At 46.6% G+C, this 12,239-nt stretch overlaps 1 protein-coding gene across 3 annotated transcripts in view; it reads left to right on the top strand.

The window, feature by feature from the left end:
- The window catches only part of WDR45B (WD repeat domain 45B), a 28,710-nt gene that overhangs the window by 6,517 nt on the left and 9,954 nt on the right, over positions 1-12,239 (top strand). For 2 of the 3 annotated variants that reach the window (XM_040456748.1, XM_040456746.1), the window contains exons 2-3: positions 5,000-5,074; positions 10,868-10,969. In XM_040456748.1, the coding sequence (XP_040312682.1) occupies positions 5,000-5,074; positions 10,868-10,969 (177 nt within the window). The remainder of the gene's footprint in view (positions 1-4,999; positions 5,075-10,867; positions 10,970-12,239) is intronic. The other variant, XM_040456747.1, reaches the window with a different exon arrangement.

Genomic DNA, 12,239 nt, shown 5'->3' with positions numbered 1-12,239 from the left:
GAACTCACGGACCGCGAGATCGTGACCTGGCTGAAGTCGGACGGACGCTTAACCGACTGCGCCACCCAGGTGCCCCGAGGCCAGTAGGGTTTTAATGGGTTTGGATAACCACCGAGAGCTCTGTACGGAATTAACAGTGATACAACAACTCTTCAACACCGTCTTCAGTGGAAAGAGTTGGTCCTCCAGTAGTGAGGGAGGGGAGAGGTAACTGTAAACACTTGTGCCGCACCTTTCCTGTTTACAGAAGCAAGAAGGCTGGGTGACTTGAGGTCATTTAGTGCAAGAGGATCGTTCTTGCCCACTTGCCTTGCTGTGGGGTGAGGAGTTTGTGTGTTACGTTTCAGTATAGTAATTGAGACTCATGATACTGACTATTTAAGAAACCAGTGAAGTTTATAGTATTTTTATAAAGATTTCATCAAAGTTTTTTTAACGTTTATTTATTTTTGAGAGAGAGATCGCGCGCGCACAAGAGGCAGAAAGAGGGAGACCGAGGGTCCTAAGCAGGCTCTGCAGTGAGAGAGCAGAGCCGATGTGGGGCTGGAGCTCACCAACCATGAGATCATAACTGGAGCCAAAAAAGTCACTTAACTAACTCAGCCACCCAAGTGCCCCAAAGATTGTTTTTAAAATACAATTGTGGCTCTTAAAAGGATCTATTTCAGTTGCCTAAAAAATACCCTTTTGTAAACCCAGCTCATTTCATTGTAACGGTTTGTAAGTAAAGTTAGTGTTTTTGAAAAAAATAAAAGCCTTACTCTTAAACTTCTGGTTATCTTCGGATTAATTCTCTATGATAAAAATTTATGCCAGATAATTGAGTTTATTACATTTTGTTTTTACTTATGCTGGTTTTTAACTTTTGCATAGCTTAAAAAAATTTTTTTTGTCAACGTTTATTTATTTTTGGGACAGAGAGAGACAGAGCATGAACGGGGGAGGGGCAGAGAGAGAGGGAGATACAGAATCGGAAACAGGCTCCAGGCTCCGAGCCATCAGCCCATAGCCCGACGCGGGGCTCGAACTCCTGGACCGCGAGATCGTGACCTGGCTGAAGTCGGACGCTTAACCGACTGCGCCACCCAGGCGCCCCTAAAAAAATTTTTTTTAATCTATGTTTGTTTTTGAGAGACAGAATGTGAACAGGGGAGGGGCAGAGAGAGAGGGAGACACAGAATCCGAAACGGGCTCCGCGCTGTCATCACAGAGCCCGATGGGGGACTCGAACCTACAAACTGAGATCGTGACCTGAGCTGAAGTTGGATGTTTAACCAGCTGAGCACCCCCCGCGCCCCTGAGTATTTTTGTTTCAATATCTATCTTTTTAATGTTTATTTATTTATTAATGTTTATTTTATTTTAGAGAGAGAGAGAGAGAGAGAGAGTGTGAGCAGGAGAGAAGCAGACACAGAATCCGAAGCAGGCTCCAGGCTCTGAGCTGTCAGCACAGAGCCCAGTGCGGGGCTCCAACCCATGAACTGTGAGATCATGACCTGAGCCGAAGTCAGGCGCTCAACTGACTGAGCCACCCAGGCGCCCCTACGTTTATTTATTTATTTAGAGCAAGAATACCAAGCAGGCTCTGTACTGCCAGTTCAGAGCTTGATGTGGGGCTCGATCTCATGAACTGCGAGATCTTGACCTGAACCAAAATCAAGAGTGGGTCATCCAACCGATTGAGCCACCCAGGCGCCCCCACGATTTTTTTTAAAGTTTATGTATTTTGAGGGACGGAGGGAGAGAGAGAGAGTGAGCGAGCTCAAATACAAATGGGGGAGGGGCAGAAGGAGAGAGAATCCCAAGCAGGCTCTGCAGTGTCAGCACAGAGCCGAATAAGGGCTGGAACCCAGGGTGGTGACCTTAGCTGAAACTAAGAGTCCGACGCTTAACCGACTGATCCGTACAGTTACCCCTAATTTTCATTAAGCATTTTAAACTCTCATTGCAACTTTTGGCTTAGAAATCATTGTTTGTTTAATTTTCTTACGTGAAATATAGTTGACACACAGTGTTACATTCATTTCAGGTGAACCGAAAACATTTTTAAAAGGGCATTCGTGATTTTAAACATTCGAACTTCTTTTTTTGCCATTTTATTTATTTATTTATTTTTTTAATTTTTTTTTTTCAACGTTTATTTATTTTTGGGACAGAGAGAGACAGAGCATGAATGGGGGAGGGGCAGAGAGAGAGGGAGACACAGAATCGGAAACAGGCTCCAGGCTCTGAGCCATCAGCCCAGAGCCTGACGCGGGGCTCGAACTCACGGACCATGAGATCGTGACCTGGCTGAAGTCGGACGCTTAACCGACTGCGCCACCCAGGCGCCCCTAAACATTCGAACTTCTAAAGATAATTTGCACTGTGTTCTTCAAGACTCTTAAGTGTCGAGATGTACATTTCTTTTTTTTTTTTTTAAACGTTTATTTATTTTTGAGACAGAGAGAGACAGAGCATGAACGGGGGAGGGTCAGAGAGAGGGAGACACAGAATCAGAAACAGGCTCCAGGCTCTGAGCGGTCAGCACAGAGCCCGACGCAGGGCTCGAACTCACGGACCACGAGATCATGACCTGAGCCAAAGTCAGCCGCTCAACCGACTGAGCCACCCAGGCGCCCCGAGATGTACATTTCTTTAAGTTGGCTGGCTATTTTTCTCTCTATTCCTTTGGGAAACACAAATGTTTGAGTATGTACCCTTGTCTACATAGAGCACTTGCTTCTGCCTGGACCTAGACCTGAGGCCACAGATTGACTTCCTTGGGCTACTTCACTGTGGTTACAGGAAATAGGGGTGTGTTCGCATGTGGGCTGTACGTAAGTAGTCTGTGCAGACACACTTCCGAGACATTACAGGTTTGGTCCCAGACCACTGCAGTAGAGGGACTGTTACAATAAAGTGAGTCAGATGAATATTTGATTTCCTAGTGCTTCTAGAAGTTATGTTTACACCATATTATAGTCTGTTCAGCATGCAGTAGCATTATGTCTTAAAAAAACAATGTACATGCCTTAATTCAAAAGTATTTCACTGCTAAAAAATGCTAGCCATCATCTGAGTTTTGGTGATTTGTAATCACTGGTCACAGGTCACCATCACAAATACACTAATGGAAAAGTTCAAAATATTGCTAGAATTAGTAGAATGTGAAACTGAGACCTGAGCCAGCAACGGTTGTGGAAAAATGGTGCTGACAGACTTGCTTGAGGCACGGTCACCACAGATCTTGGATTTGTGAGAAACGTAATGTCTGTGCAGCAAGATTAAACAAGGCGCGCCTGTCTATGGAAGAATGCCCTTCAGGGATCCCGACGCCCTGTTTCTGCACCACTAGAGCTAACCCAAGGGTGTGTGGGGTCACCAGCTGTTGGGCTGATGGTTCCTCTCTGGGAAAGAGGCCTGTGAAGACAGCGAGGATGATGCCTGGCCTTCTCAGAGAGGGTTTCCAACTTTTGGTGTTCGGAATACTTTTCCTTCTAACTTTTTACTGAAGTATGCCGTACTTACAGAAAAGTGCACGTACCCTGTCTTCACCTGATGACTTTCCAAACTGAACCTAGCACCCAGGTTAAGAAACTGAACATACCTGAACATAATTGGACCATTAACGCCTGGCCATCCTTCCAGCCACTGGCTCAGTCTAACTTCCAGCCACTTAGATTAGTTTTGTCTCCGTACATCATTCTTGCTGATTTGTTTAAAAACACTTTTTTTAACGTTTGTTTATTTTTGGGGGAGAGAGGGGCAGTGCAAGCGGGGAAGGGGCAGAGAGAGAGAGAGAGAGAGGGAGACACACAATCTGAAGCAGCTCCAGACTCTGAGCTGTCAGCACAGAGCCCGACGCAGGGCTCAAACATATGAGTCGGGAGATCATGACCTGAGCCAAAGTCGGATGCTTAAGCGACTAAGCCACCCAAACTCCCCTTATTCCTGACTTTTTTTTATTCAACATGCTGTTTGTGAGATATTTTCCACATTGCTGAGTATCGCTATAGATCATTCTCATTGATGCATAGTGTTTTTGTGTGTGTGAATATATCACAATTAATTCAGTCCACCATTGAGGGGGGCATTTAGGTAGGTTCCCAGCTTCTGGCTATTAATGGTGTATGATCGCACTGCTGTGAACAGTCGAATGCATGCCTTTGGTGAACATATGTTGTCATTTCTGCAAGGTATATCCGCCAAGGAGCAGAGTTGACGACTGTAGTACCTGGCGCAAACAGCTTTCCAGAGCGGTTCTGCTGGTTTGCCGTCCACCAGGTTGAGAGTTCCCATGCCCTTACACCCACTTACTACTTGGTGTTTTCTACCACGTTGGCTGTTTTAGTTGGTGTTAATTGGACCATTAACAACCTGGTGTGTGATTTGGACTCACAGTGACCTTGACAGGATTTTAAGGGTTCAGCTTGTCTACAGGTGGGAGGAGGTCATGGGAGACCTCAGGCCACCTTCTGGAAGTCCACGCCCCTGCTCCAGTCCCGAGTGTCCACGCTTGCTGGGATTCCCGCTTGCAGCTGTCCTCCGGGAGGCGTGGACTTTATTGTTCTGTCCTCGCCTCTCCAGGTCGACAGCACCGGAGACAGGTGTGCAGGATGGGGGAGGCCAGCGGTGAGTGTTAGCAAGAGGCAGGTGCCGTGGCGGCAGCTGGCCGACTTGTCATGGAACCAGGAGTTCAGGCGGAGCTGGCCTTCGGGAAGAAAGCCCTGCAGCAGGAGGTTGGAGGGACTCCGGAGGCTCTTTATCGTGTTAGTTGAGAGACTGGAAACGTGCTAGGTTGTGCACGTCGTGTGTGTGCGCACGCGCGTGTGCGCACGGCCCTGAGGAAGATAGTTGTGGCGTGTGCAGACTGGGCCCGTGAGGTCAGAGCATCTGCGGGAGCTCTTAGGAATGGCTGCTCTCTCTGGACCCCTTGCTTTTGCCGGTTCGGTCCCAGTCCCAGGGCGCTTAGCTGGGACCCCTTTGAGATGATTAACCGGCCTTTCTCACACTTCAGGATGCTTTGCATGTGGGATGGAAAACGGATTCCGGGTCTATAACACTGATCCACTGAAAGAAAAAGAGAAGCAAGGTAAGGAGTGACTGACGTTTCCTGGTTTCTCCTGTTTTCTAACCTTCAAAGAATCGACATTTCCCCTTACCGATGGGGGAGGGGCTGGTTTGGGAGGTAGCTAGGAGGTTCTTGGCCCTGCGTCAGCCTGGATGGGGCTGTCCTCTTCTTTCTTCAAGTTGCCACTAGTGCCCAGCTCTGTGGGGCCAGGATCCAGCGGTGATGCACCGGGTGTGGCCCGACGCTGGTTTCTCTGGCGAATGTGAACTTTGAAACTCGTGTGTGTCTGCCCTGTCTTCAGTCCTTGCCGGCTGTCCTGAAGAGCACAGTGTGGTTGATGCAGGCTGTCTTCACTCGTCCTGCTGAACGTAAAATTGCAGACAGCTCACACGATGGTTGAATTCAGCACATGGGATGCCCAACTCTTTATTTTTAAAATTTATTTTATTTTATTTTTTAAAATGTTTATTTTTGAGAGAGAGAGAGAGACAGAGCGCAAGCAGAGGAGGGGCAGAGAGAGAGGGAGACACAGAATCCAAAGCAGGCTCCCGGCTCTGAGCTGTCAGCTCAGCCTGATGTGGGGCTCGAACCCACAACCCGTGAGATCATGACCTGAGCTGAAGTCTGGCATTTAACCGACTGAGCCACCCAGGCGCCCCGATGCCTAACTGTTGATAAGCGACCACTTAGGAAATATTATCTGTAGCAATAAATTATAGTTGCTTCTGTTTACTTATTTCAGTGCCTTAAATTATGTTTTTGTGGAATACAAGTTTTCAGAAGCTTCTAAGTGAACTTAAATAGAATCAGGACTTCTATTGGTAATATTAAGATAATGGTCTTTTTACTGTTTGACAGGAAAAAATGTTAATTTTACAGGTAGAGTTTTTTTTCAGTTTTTGTTCCCCCAGTGTATTTTTCTTAAGCTTTTGGTGTCTCCTGGTCATTACTTGCTGGGAGAATCAAGCACTGCCGACAGATGAACAAATCTCGGACAAATCATAGAAAATGAGAAACATCCCTTTTTTTCCCTGCAGTTGGGGTTTTGGTTTTCGTTCATTGCAGATGCTAGATTTTTTGCTGCTAGAACTGTTTCTTATTTGTAAGAGGAAGTTCCTGTATCCTGGTGCTCCACGAGGTAGCCCCCCTTCCATTTTCACAACTAATAACCCAACATCAAGGATTTCCAGAAATCTTTCCGGCAACGGAATCCCTTTGTCAAGTACAGTCTTTGTACGACTACGTTGCCATGTAAGACAGTAAGTGGTGCTTTATTGTCTAGGAGTTTATTTTATAAGCGGAGGTCTATGACTTTAATTTATTAGAGAAAGACAGTGTGGCTGGTAGGTAAGGGCTTAGATACCGGACCCTCCTTGTTGAGGTGGAATCTGGCTCTATCCCCTTACTAGGCGGCTGTGTGGCCTTGGGCAGGTGCCTCACCTTCTCCTGGCTTCACTTTCTTTGTGTGAAATTAAGGTGGTAACTGTCTACTTTCTAAGGTTATTGTGAAGATCACTGAATTGGAGGGCTTAAGACACACAGAGGAGTGCCTCGCACACATGTTTATTGCTGTGTAAGCTTGTGCTCATAATTTCTCAGCCCAGCAGTAGTGAGCTCTTGGAGAATGAATCCGCAAGAGGTCCAGGCCGGTGATGGGAGTCTCCTGGCAGCCTTCTAAGTCTCTGACTTTTACTTACTTTTGGTTGCTTAGTGAATTAAGACAACTCTCCTTTGTATGGATAAATAGTTACAAAGTACTTTGAAACGGTTTGACTTGCACATCTCAGGGTACCTTTTACTTAGAGTGACCCAGAAACTTGGAGTTCAAAGTTTCAAAGTTGAATCGTTAGCAGTATATTGACAGCTGTCTCCTAATTGCTGAAACTTTTATAACAGATTCAGGATTTCTTATAAAAAGGTAGACAGGAACTATCTAAGAGTCTGAGTTCTAGAAGGGTTTGCTGTTGTTTGTGCTGACGGCATGTATCATTCCCTCTTGCTGCTCTGCTGAACTATGGGACAGCTTTTGGATGGTGCATTTTATTTATTTATTTATTTATTTATTTATTTATTTATTTATTTATTTATTAAAAAAAACCTTTTTGGGGTGCCTGGGTGGCTCAGGCGGTTGAGCGTCCGACTTCGGCTCAGGTCATGATCTCACAGTCTGTGAGTTCAAGCCCCGCATCGGGCTCCATGCTGACAGCTCAGAGCCTGGAGCCTGTTTCGGATTCTGTGTCTCCCTCTCTCTGACCCTCCCCCGTTCATGCTCTTGTCTCTCTGTCTCAAAAATAAATAAAACGTTAATAAAAAAAAAAATTAAAAAAACCTTTTTTTAGCGTTTATTTATTATTAAGAGAGACAGCGTGAGCATGGGAGGGGCAGAGAGAGGGGGAGACACAGAATCTGGAGCAGGCTCCAGGTTCCAAGCTGTCAGCACAGAGCCCGATGCAGGGCTTGAACCCACAAACCGCAAGATCATGACCTGAGCCAAAGTCAGACACTTAACTGACTGAGCCACCCAGGTGCCCCTATTATTTATTTTTAATGTTTGTTTGTTTTGAGAGAAAGAGAGAGAGAGTGCAAGCATGAGGGAGAGGCCGAGAGAGGAAGAGAGAAACCCAAGCAGACTCCATGCTGTCAATGCAGAGCCCGATGTGGGGCTCGAACTCACAAACTGTGAGATTATGACCTGAGCTGAAATCAAGAGTCTGATGCTTCACCAACTGAGCCACCCAGGCTCCCCTTCAAGGTGTATTATTTTTTTTTTTTTTTTTAATTTTTTTTTTCAACATTTATTTATTTTTGGACAGAGAGAGACAGAGCATGAATGGGGGAGGGGCAGAGAGAGAGGGAGACACAGAATCGGAAACAGGCTCCAGGCTCCGAGCCATCAGCCCAGAGCCTGATGCGGGGCTCGAACTCCCGGACCGCGAGATCGTGACCTGGCTGAAGTCGGACGTTTAACCGACTGCGCCACCCAGGCGCCCCATCAAGGTGTATTTTAATGAAGCCACCCCACCCCTGTGCACTTGTCGGTTGGTCTGCTGTTACATTTCTGGCAACTTACAACTCAACAGAAAACAGGCTGGACCTTGTTCCTGTTTTATCTTGGTGGTTTCCTTTCCTCAATGAGGAGGAAGGAAGTGTGCCTGCATTTTAGTGGTCACACCCTCCCCCCCCCCCCCCCTTGGGGGTGTCGGCCTTACCTCCAGTGTGACTGGCACTGACTAGGTGAGACTGGCCCTGCCCTGGCCCTTCCAGGTGTGCCCACTGCTGGCAGGGACTGGGAGCTTTCCCCTCCCTCCGTCCCTCCCAGGCGTGTGTTGTAGGTGCTGCGTCTCACACCTGGAGTGGCGGGTTTGCGGCTCTGCTTCATTCCAGGAAGGCCGTGGGGCCCCGGGGAGGGTGTTCATAATAATGCTGTGGGGTCCCAGTGTAGGACTCGGATTCACATCTGAGCGTATGCTAGAAAGAAGGTTCAAGAATGATAAGTTTGGATAAAATATGGTACCCAGTGAGTGATTTATAGAGACACGGAGTACTAGTGAAAAGTTACCTTCACTATTCATTTGGAAACACAACTGTCCCGCAATGTGGAAATGGTTGGAACCTGTACAGCTCATGCTTAGCGAGCTTGCACAGTCTGCAAGGTGGGCAGAGGGCTCCGAGGATTTCCCGTCTGCAGTGCCACCCGCCGTTCCCTCCCTGTGACCAGTGTTCACACGTGTGATGTTGGCAGCCACAAGTGGGGAAGTAGAGAGGAGACAGAGACCTAGAAAGAACACCACGTGCCTGAGGTGGAGTGCAGGTGAGGGCTGCTTGTGTTTGGGCCCCGTGGGTGGTGGTCAGATGCCTTCCAGTGTCTGGTGCTACGCTGGGGCTGGGGGTACAGTCGTGAATAGGAGTGTGACCCACCAAGCATCTGGGAATAAGAGGTGACCTGTTGTGCACAATTCCCGACGTTACCCAGTCCAGCAGCCTGCCTGACCTGACAGTGTGTTGGGGCCTTAATCCTTGCTTTTGTCTAATGTCACAGAAGTTCACATGGACTTCGTGCTCATGTGGCCACCCCAGCACGTCCCGAGATGAAGGGCCTAGAGGGAAACGGGAGGCACAGGAAGTGGAGGGGGGTGAACCGATTACCATGAGGGGGTGTTAGCAAGTTAGCGTGTAGCTTTGCTGAAGGCGTGGAGAAGCAGACCTTTCCATGACCTTGCTTCATAACCTTAACGGTACAGTTTAAGTTGGTAGGATCTTTTTGTAGGGTAATTTAGCCAAATGTGTTCATTTCACATATTTGACTCATTAATTATACCTAAAGGATTTTATCTGAAGGGGAAAAATTAGAAAAAAGACACCAGATGCTTGTATAAATATATTACAGTTAACCCTGAACAACACGGTTAGGGGTGATGACACACACACACCCCACTCCCCCCTATAATCGAAAATTTGTATGTGACTTTTGACCCCCCAAAAAATTTAACCGATAATAGTCTACTGTTGACCAGCAGCCTTACTGGTAACATAAAGTCAATTTAACACATATTTTGTACGTTATATGCATCCTGCACTGTATTCATACAGTAAAGCTAGAGAAAAGAAAATGTTAACTGAGAAAATCGTAAGAAGGGCTCAGTCAGTAGAGCATCCAACTCTTGATCTCACGATCATGAGTTTGATCCCCACACTGGCTGTAGACATCACTTAAATAAATAAAACTTAAAAAAAGAAAATCATGAGAGAAAATACATTTACAGTATCTGTATTTATAAAAAAAAAAAAATCTGCACATAAGTGGACCCATGCAGTTCAATCCCATGTTGCTCAGCATCAAGTAGATAGTTCGTCCTTTCTAGGGTTTCTACGAGGCCTTGAACTTTACAAGAGTGAGCTGACGAGCTTAGGAATCATCTTGAAAAGCCATGACTGAGCAGGTAGAAGTTGATCTTGTGTTAACTTCTGACTTTCAGAGGCTCTGATTCCTCACTTGCCCTTTGCTGTGCCCTCACGGTGCCAGGAGCTCTGGTCCTTGCTGACCAGAGTGGAGAGCTGGAGAGAACTGGATGGGCTGGTTGTGTTCTGTAATAGAAACGGTCCAGGGGCGCCTGGGTGGCTCAGTTGGTTGAGCGTCTGACTTCAGCTCAGGTCATGATCTCGCAGTTTGTGAGTTCAGGCCCCGTGTCGGGCTCTGTGCTGACAGCTCAGAACCTGGAGCCTGCTTCGGATCCCATGTCTCCCTCTCTCTCTGTCCCTCCCCCACTAGTGCTCTATCTCTATCAAAAATAAACGTTAAAAAAAAAAAAATGGTCCAGAGTGGGGTTTGCTTCTGTGAGCCCCAGACTCTCAGCAGGTCCCCATCGCCTTCCCTGAGCGAGCGTTGTTCGTCCTCTTCTGTTGTGGAGGAGTTCTGAAACTCTGCTGGCAGTTTCCTCTTCATGTAATTCACAGACATTTTTGAGCATTTGAGACTTCAGTGGAAGAGGTGTTTAAAGCGGTAAACTGCTTTTGTATGAAAGCAATTAGTGTGTTTTCTTAGAGCTTAGATGTCTTGCTGCCCCTTAAAATACGAGTTTAGACATTTCATACATTTTGGTGCATTGGCTTGTTAGGGTGCTGTGTGCTCCGCACTTAGAGCAGAAGCGTGGCTCATGGGGACCGGCTGCGGAGAGGAGTCCAAAGCCCCCGGCTCGCTCCCTGTCCCCACCAGCCACCCATCTGGTCGCTGACAGCAGCGACATCTGCACCGTTTACTTATCTCTTTTTAAATTGTAAGATCCACATACTAACTTGTTTTTACTATCATTTCAGAATTTCTAGAAGGAGGAGTCGGCCATGTTGAAATGTTGTTTCGCTGCAACTATTTAGCCTTAGTCGGTGGTGGGAAAAAGCCAAAATACCCTCCTAACAAAGGTAAAGTGGTTGTGTGCTTCCTAACCATGCCTCACGTGTAGTGATATCTGGAACTGTCTAGAACATCTTTGTGTTTGTGGCTATGTTTGCTCTTCCCTGGTAGCCTGTGAAGTATGAAGGACTGGTCGCTAACAAGAATCATCTGGAAAGAGTGAGTCTTGTCTCCGCCACTCCCAGGGGAAGTGTGTGACAAGGGTCACTTGTTCTCATCAACAAAAAGCACATGCTTGTTGATTAACGTCGGCTAAATATGTACGGTCGTGCTGTGCCTCTGGACCCCATTTTGTTCAGAGCATTCAGCTGTGGGTTGGTATCCTAAATGTTACGAGTTCTTTTTAAAGCAAAGTGTAGTAAGGTTATTTTTCCTACAAAGAGCCATTGACTCACAGAAACATTGATTTTGTTGCCATGTAGAACAAAAACCACCTTGGCCCTTGGCTCTAGGTTGAAGGGTGTTGTTTTGATGTGTGTGTAAACCTGTGTGTATATGTGTGTGTGTGTGTAAGTCTGTGTGTGTATGTAAACCTGTGCGTGTGTGCGCAAAGAAATGGGAGTGTAAAAGTCTGGCTTTAAAGTTTATTTTTGAGAGAGAGAGACAGAGACAGAGCACAAGCGGGGGAGGGGCAGAGAGAGCGGGAGACACAGAATCCGAAGCAGGCTCCAGGCTCTGAGCAGTCAGCATAGGTGATGAGAACCTGACCTGAGCCGAAGTCAGACGTCCAACCGACTGAGCCACCCAGGCGCCCTGTGAAATTTTGAGTAAAATTTAAATTTACTTTTTGTAGAGTGCTGAAGGCATTTTTTAAAAAAGAACTTGGTCTGTTTACGCTTTTGTAAGATTAAGAATTTTTTGTCAATAATGTCAAAATTACTTCCTGAATTTACTCTTAATACTTTAATAGTTACACATTAAGACACATGGTGTTAAAACGTGAAGGATGTTTGTGAAACACAGTAAGACAGGACTGGAGCAGACTGGTGTCCACAGTGTGACCGGGAGAGTTCTAGCTGAGACTGCACGGTGCTTGCTGTTCAGGCAGATCAGGGAGGCTTTTTTTGCTTTTTTGAGTCAGGAGCTCGGAGGACGGAAGAAGAACTCCAGAATTAGTGGATGTACCTTTTGCTGTCAGGAGCTATATTAAAAGACAGACATGCAAAATCCTGCACAGAACATTTCAGATTTCTGGCACACCAGGAAGGCAGCTCACAACCCTTGGAGGCCGTGGGGAATTGAACATCAACCCAGGTCTTTGGATTTTTCTCACTGCTC

This window comes from Herpailurus yagouaroundi, unplaced genomic scaffold, assembly GCF_014898765.1.
Source record: "Herpailurus yagouaroundi ecotype Mexico unplaced genomic scaffold, PumYag 217, whole genome shotgun sequence".
NCBI lineage: Eukaryota > Metazoa > Chordata > Mammalia > Carnivora > Felidae > Herpailurus > Herpailurus yagouaroundi.
Note: the sequence above shows the minus strand (reverse complement) of the source record. Positions and strands in the feature narration are given on the sequence as shown.